The sequence below is a fragment of the Nicotiana tabacum genome, chromosome 8 (assembly GCF_000715075.1).
Source record: "Nicotiana tabacum cultivar K326 chromosome 8, ASM71507v2, whole genome shotgun sequence".
Classification (NCBI taxonomy): Eukaryota; Viridiplantae; Streptophyta; class Magnoliopsida; order Solanales; family Solanaceae; genus Nicotiana; species Nicotiana tabacum.
The window spans coordinates 44863955-44871595 of NC_134087.1; the positions used below are offsets into that span (position 1 = coordinate 44863955).

General features: G+C 32.9%; 1 protein-coding gene across 1 annotated transcript; it reads left to right on the forward strand.

Moving 5' to 3' along the window:
* The first annotated feature begins 1537 nt into the window (after positions 1 to 1537).
* On the forward strand, positions 1538 to 7641 carry LOC107819743 (putative transcription factor KAN2). Its single transcript, XM_016645894.2, has 6 exons — positions 1538 to 2580; positions 2867 to 2943; positions 4752 to 4803; positions 4956 to 5121; positions 6507 to 6567; positions 7079 to 7641. The coding sequence occupies exons 1-6, from the start codon at positions 1851 to 1853 to the stop codon at positions 7217 to 7219; spliced, it is 1227 nt and encodes a 408-aa protein (XP_016501380.1). The 5' UTR covers positions 1538 to 1850; the 3' UTR covers positions 7220 to 7641.

The window sequence follows — 7641 nt, forward strand, 5'->3', positions numbered from 1 at the left end:
ATTCAGATTTCGACATTCTAAATAATTTTTTATTATTTCAAAACTAAGAAAGATGGTTGGTCCGATTTTGGAGTTATTCCAATAATTTGACGGAGGTGTTCATATTGGGATACAAAATCTACCAGTCAATGTGTAATATAACCATCCTTAAGGTTTCATTAGTATTTGTTTCTCTTGCATTTTTGAAAAAGATGGGAGGGGAAATTTTATTATTATTTTTCAACCAATCATGCTAGTAAGTTGATGCAAAACTATTTATTAATCCTACTATAAGTTGTAATTCATTTAAAAAGAAGCATTTCTTATGTCCTGTTGGTGATACTGGTCTAATTTATAATGATTAATTTTTTTTTATACAAATAGCAGGCCAGTTTTATTATTTACTTTTTTGAGTCGATATACGTAGAATATACACTAATTATATATAGTTATATACATATTATACATAGATTATGCATATATTATCTATTTTCTAGCTATTTTTAGTTTAAATAATTGAGTGAGTTAATATAACGTTGACCCTATGTACTGATTAGTGGACCTCTTCGGGAAATAGACAAAGAGAAAGAGTGCATACGTGCACATAAGAATGATAAATAAATAAATTAAAATGGAATATAAGTAACATATCAAAGGTAATAATCTCTAGTGTCCAGTTCCAAATGAGAGGGAGCAAAGTAAAATGACTCATAAAATTGAAGGGCCAAAAAAAGGTAAATTGTAAGTTTAACTTTTACATAAACTTTTGAAGGACCATTTGGCCGAGGTCTTACTATGAACTTCTAGGAAAGAGATTTTAGTGTAAAAGGAAGTGGAAAATAAAATCTGAGCTGTGTTTTATCCCAATGTTAGTGACTGAGTGAGTTATCATAATTAGGTCATTTACAGCCATTAGTACGCCGAAATTTATGTCTAATCATTTTATGTAAATGTAAGATCTAGAAATTTAGGGTTTGTGGGGGGGGGGGGCTAAGACTCTTGTCCTACTAACAACTATTGATTAATGAGTTTAAATTTTATGTACGACAAATTAAATCACTTATAGGATATTTATTAGAATATTTTTATGATAAGCATTATAAGAAGAATAATTAATATGTTATGATTCCTTAACTATTTTGATCATATAATAATTCTTTTACTATTAGTACATCAACTTAAATTCGTAACATTTAATTCAAGGTGAATAGGTTTGGTTAGAAAGGTAGTTGTTAAGGGACAAATACACGTTAAAAGCTTACACTAAAATTTCCTTTTCTTTCCCAAAAGAAAGCTAGGGCTAAAGACAAAAAAGAAAGGAGTAAAAAGGTAGCAAAGCCCCAAAACTTCATTTACTTTCCTTTTTTCCTCATCTTTTCCTCTCTTTTCTCATCTTACCCCCACGTCCACAAAAGGAACAATCTCCTCACCTCTCCCCTCTGGCTACCCCCAACTTTAGCCCCTCAAAGTGTCATTTTCTCACATATACTTCACACAAAAGAAACAACCATTCACTTCATATACCTTGTCATTTCTCCTCCACACTCTCTCTCTCTCTATCTCTCACTCAATCTCAAATCCTCCTTACAACTCTTACCTTCTTATTTTGATCATCAAACCCCATCTTAAGAAAACCTCAAATTTTCTCTTTCTCTTCTCTCTCCATCTCCTTTTAACCTCAAAATTTAGCTTCTCCATATTTTATCATCAATCTTTCTCAAACAAGGACCTTCTAGATATAGTCCTTTTCTTTAACCTACTTACAAACACAAGAACAAACTAAAAGACCTAGGGCCAACAAATAGAAGAAGTGAAAAAGGGAGACAAACTAATTGTGGCTGTTCTTGTAGTTTTCTTTTGATCAAGGATATATGGAGCTATTCCCAGCACAACCAGACTTATCTTTACAAATCAGCCCTCCAAACAGCAAACCATCATCAACTAATTGGAAGAGGAGTACTAATAATAGTACTACTGAAGATGAAATGGATTTAATGTTTTGGAGAAGAGCTTTGGAATCTAGAAACTCCAATACCTCTTCACTCTCAAAATCTCATGCTAATAATAATAATAATAATGCTTCTCTATTTGAGCTTTCTTTATCCAATCCTAAACCTACTCCTGAATTTAAATCTGGCCCTTTTCATCACATCCAAAACACTCACACCAATTTCATCCACTCTTTACAGCAAAACCATCTGCTTCAGCAGCAAAACCAAGGGCTTAACTCAGAACTTAGTTTTTTGAGACCTATAAGAGGAATTCCTGTATACCATCAAAACCCTCCTCCTCCTCCTGCTTCACACTACCCAATATTTGGTCAGCAAACTTTTGACAATACTAATACTGCAGCTACATTACCTATACGTTCTTCTGGTTGTTGTATTAATAATAACAATAACAAAACAATGTCTAATTCCTCATCGTCAAGAATCCCTTTTCAGACGTCCCAGCAATATCATCATCAAGCTGGGGTAATGCGATCAAGATTTTTGTCAAGATTTCCAGCAAAACGTACTATGAGAGCTCCACGGATGCGCTGGACTAGCAGTCTTCATGCTAGATTTGTTCATGCTGTTGAGCTCTTGGGTGGCCACGAAAGTAAGACTTCTCTTCTTCTTTTATACATTCATTGCTACTGCTTTTTGTTTCGTCTCTTGTGAGCCGAGTGTTTATCGTAAACCTCTCTTTAAAGCACACTACTTATCCAAACCCAATATATGAGATTACACTGAATTTATTGTTGTTGTATTAATTAATTGCAGTCAGAATGAGTGTTGGTTTAATGGGTTCAACGGAACCTATTGCCTTTATATATAAGATTAATTTGCCTATGATAACATGAACTCAATTAATATTGTTTTACCTTTTTTGGGGGGGAATTTAGGAGCAACACCCAAGTCGGTTCTTGAGCTTATGGATGTGAAAGATCTCACTTTGGCACATGTTAAATCTCATTTACAGGTAAATTTCGTAGACCACTTACTTTTAGCATATATCTCTAAGGTTGTTTGGTTTTAAAATTTCAATGTGCGTTTATGATAAAGAAGCTGTGGGGTGAAAATCTTTTGGAGTATTCGCAAAAGGCTATACTTTCATTAGACTTCGTAGAAAGAAGCCTATATTAGAAGAAAATGTCTAACACCTACAGACATTTCAAATTCCAATGCCTTCTTTTTTTAATACTACAAATTTCTATTTCACTAAGTCCTTAGAACTTCTTTTTTCAAACTAGTAGATCTGATGGTCCTGCAAGGCTATAATGCAGCTTTTTCGCGTTGGGCAATGAACCATTAATCCATGTAGGTTGTAGCAGTACGAGTTGTAGTAGAAGAAGAGTAGTAAAGAAAGAAAGCAAAAGCCTCGGGTTCAATTACAGAGGGGAGAGAAAGAGAGTCTTATTCATAATGATTCATCAATAATAATATCATGAGCTAAGGGAAAACCAGACAAATTAAAACCCCATAGATATGACGTGGGGATGGGGGTTGGCGGGGGTGGGGGTAGGGGGAGGGGTTTGCAGCTTTGAGCAGACAAGTTTAGACACTCTCATTGCTAATCCTGCTACTAGTATTTTGAACCACCAATAAATTACTGTTAATTTTCTATTTCTAATAAGGAAGTACAAACGTTATCATGTCTCAATGATAATCCCATCTTTAGGGAATTTACACATTGCACTCTTCAATAACCATGTTTATATATGGGGTTTGTAAATATATTTTTGTATTATAACGGGCGATTTAGCAATGGATCTTTATATATATATATATATATAATTTACGCCTTGGGAGGTGTGATCCTTTAATTTCACTTTTTGTTTACAGTTTATGCGTGTGCTTGAAGTATGTATAACCATGAAGTAGTGTCGCGAAATACTTAAAATCTCTTTCATCTTTAATTAAAGTATCTTTTGTTAGCCTTGAAAATATATTTTATTCAATGGAGAGCATTTTATCCAATTTAGTGACTCCATCTAGCGTGAATCTAGATTAGCCGGTCCAACAAGAAATATAAAGTGTGTACAAATTAGTGGTTGTACATGCACGTGTTTATGTATCAAAATGTGGTGCATGCACATGCATATTACATGCATGTATGCTCAATACATGGGGCACAAGCAAAAAGGTTGTCATCATTTAGCTGTAGGTACAACTTTTCTAAGAATTGTATCTATCAAGCTACGTGTATACAGTACTAGGAAAGGTCTATTCCATTATCTCACTCTTTGCACTTCGCTTCATTTTCTATGTATGTACACAATAGTATAATGTACAATACTATATATGTATTTTTGTGCAACAGAGCTTGAGTCTATACATACGTTATACTCCCTCCGTTTCATAATAAATGACATACTTTTCATTTTAGTCTGTTCCAAAACAAATAATACATTTCTAAATTTGGAAATAATTCAACTTTAAACTCTTTCATTTTACTTATTTACCCTTAATGAGAGCTTTTATAGCTACACAAATGTCATGACCCCACAAACTTTTTACCCCTTAAACTTTTAAGATCACAAGTTTCAAAAGTCTTCTTCTTTTTACTTAAACTCTGTGCCGAGTCAAACAATCTCATATAATATGAAATGGAGGGAGTACTTATTGGTATCACAATATCGCTAATATGACCATATCGTTCTATTTTGAGTTGCAAAAAGAATAAGATTTTTTTTCAAAACAAAATCTATTGTATATCAACTACTATTGTATAATGGTCATGGTTTACATTTTAATGCTACATTGCATCATTTTGTTATATCTTTGCAGATGTATCGGACGGTTAAGACTACCGATAGAGTAGCAGTTCCAGCTTCTTCAGGTTTATATATATTCATTATAATACGATTAATTAATTTTTTTTGTTCCAGGGTCTTTTCTAGAAAATAACCTAAGTAGTAGTAATTTTTTTCATTTTATATTTCTTGAAGCATATTGAAATTGTAGTCACATTTTTTTCTCGGAATGTGTTAGGCCAATCAGAGGTATTCGATAATGGGTCTTCTGGGGATACTTCAGAGGATTTAATGCCTGAAATTGAAAATTCAAGGAAGTCTGATTTATCTGAGCAACAAGGCAGAAATAACAATATGCATCTCCAAGATAAAGATTACCATGGTCTTTGGAGCAACTCTTCAAGGTGCACATTTTATATGCTACTCATACAGATTTTATTCTCTTTTTTCATTTATGATAAAATTATTGACGGTGTAAATAATCTTCATATTATCGGTGTAACTTAACATGTTATAGAAAATTCTTGGACTTTGGCCGTAATGCTGATGGGGAAAATTTAAAAAGGAAAAGAATGAAGAGAAAATTTAGAACCCCACGTATCACGTGAAAACTCTTTGTACTCCTCCTAAAGGTAACAAATCAGACAAAAGTAGTGTCCACTAGGCCATAAAACTTGTTTATTATTACTACTAGGCTGGGGAACAATATTAAGAGGAAGAAGAAGTTATAATGTGAGGTCTGAAACAAGATAAAAATTACGGACCACGCAATTGAAAACTTTGTCTTCAATTCATAAAAAAGGTTTAAATCTTTAGTAGAATTAATATCATAGCCAGGACTCAGAGATGAGATTCTCCTTCTAAGCCTAAGCCAGAGCATCTCAAAAAGTTGCATATGTATAAAAGATCAGAAAAAGAGAACCTCTTTTGGATGAAACTACGTGCGGTAAAGAAGAAAATGGGGAAAAAAATCAAAGATTTTTGAAAATTTTTGCTATTGTTTGGACATAGATTTAGTTGAAACTTGAAAAAATAATTTTTGAAGTAGTTTTGAAAAATAATTTTTGGAAGTTGAAATTATGTTTGGACATGCATTTTATTTGAAAAAAATTTGAAGTTTTGTGAGTGGGAGAACAAGTTTCACCCAAAATCTACCCTAAACTAGATTTTGGGAACTTGAAAAATAATTCAGAAATTTTTCAAAAATAAATCATTAATCTATGAACAAACAATGTTTTCAAAAAAGATTTGAAAAAAACGTTGCCAAAATGTATGGCCAAACGGGGCCTTAGAATAGGATTATATACCAAATGGCAAATCATTCTAGGAATGAGCATCTCTCTTTTTTTAAGATTTCGTGGGCTCAGATAACTAAGGCTGTTTGAAAAAGGACCTACCTCTAAACTTAGTGTCAAAGTTAAATTCTACTAGCTAGCTAGTAGTAAGAAAATGGCCCCATATGTTGAAAGCTTTTGTGCCAATTTAAAGACAAATTAAAGGTCTAAGGCTATTTTTGAAACTTCTTTAATTTGAAGATTGGTTTTGATTCTAGTAGTTAATGTGGCTTTCACATGTGTGGAGTGTGGTGGCAAACTTTTATGAACTATAGGCAAAAAGGGAATATCGTAAGTGAAGAAAGCAAGAAAAAAGAAAAAGATAAGAAGCTTTAAATAAGACTGTAAAAAGATGGCTTTAGTTTCATATTCCTCAGTTTGCTTTTTCTTCTTCTGCATGCATGGCTTCCACTGATGGAAAATATTCTTTTCAATTGCTATGGTTTTTGTCGCAGAGAAAGTTGGCAGTTGCATGGCAAACTTGGAGACTACCCTGGGAACATGCCATCTCTTGAGGTACTATATGCATTATCTCTGAAAATCTAGTTGCTTATAAAAGAATTTTTACGCTATCTTATAACTGTCTATAATAAGTGGAACCATTTATTTAGAAAATATTAACAGTATAGTGAATGTATATAAGTTAAATCCATATTGCAATGGCGATAGGCTTAAGTTTTCATCATGGATTATAACATAAAGTGGTTAAAGTTGAATGAGATAGAAAGGATTTCAAGCTTTTTACAAAAGATAAGGCAGCTCATTTTCAAAGACATAGGAAACTAAAGTCAAGAAATCCTTCCTAAAAAGATGTCTTTTTATTAATTTCCCTATAATGGCTTAGACTAGCTAATTAAGTAAGAATGGGCTATAATCAAGAATGCAGGGCTATAATTATATTAGTTCTTATATATATTCCCCCTAGTCAATATAATTTGTTCATCCTTTATTCAGATAGATTTACAATATTGTGTGTATACTTGTTGTTCTTCCTTACTAATTAATTCATTCTTTCGACCAAAAAAAGAAATTACAGCATAAAGAGATGGAAGGAAAATGCTTAAGCTATGATGGAATATCAGGAGAGGTGAGCTCATCAAGCATAACAGAGACAAGTCCAAAAAAGAAGCCTAATCTGGAGTTTACTTTGGGAAGACCTTCACAGTAAAAAGAAAAGAAAATCTCTGCTACTCATTTTGAAATCATTACTATAATCTCTGACAAGGGAGCTTAGCTAGCTGGTTTAAAGAAAAGAAAAGTAAAGAGAATCAGGTAATCCACAAAAACCAGAGAAAAGCAAAGGAAAAGAGAGCTAAAGAAAGACAGGAAGAAGGAAAAGGAGAAGGGTGTGACCTCTGAATCAAACAATATGTTATTTTATTCCCTTTCTAGACTTAGTGAAGAATATGAAATCTCATTGATTTTGTGTATTATTAGACTAGTCATTAGAGAGAGAATGATAGAAGAGGCTTTTTCCCTCTCTTTTTGTAACTAGTTTCTAGGAAGTGCTCTTTTACCCTGATAATTGTATGACGCACTTAAAGAAATATATAAATATTTGGGACGGCTCCCCATATATTTTGACAAGAA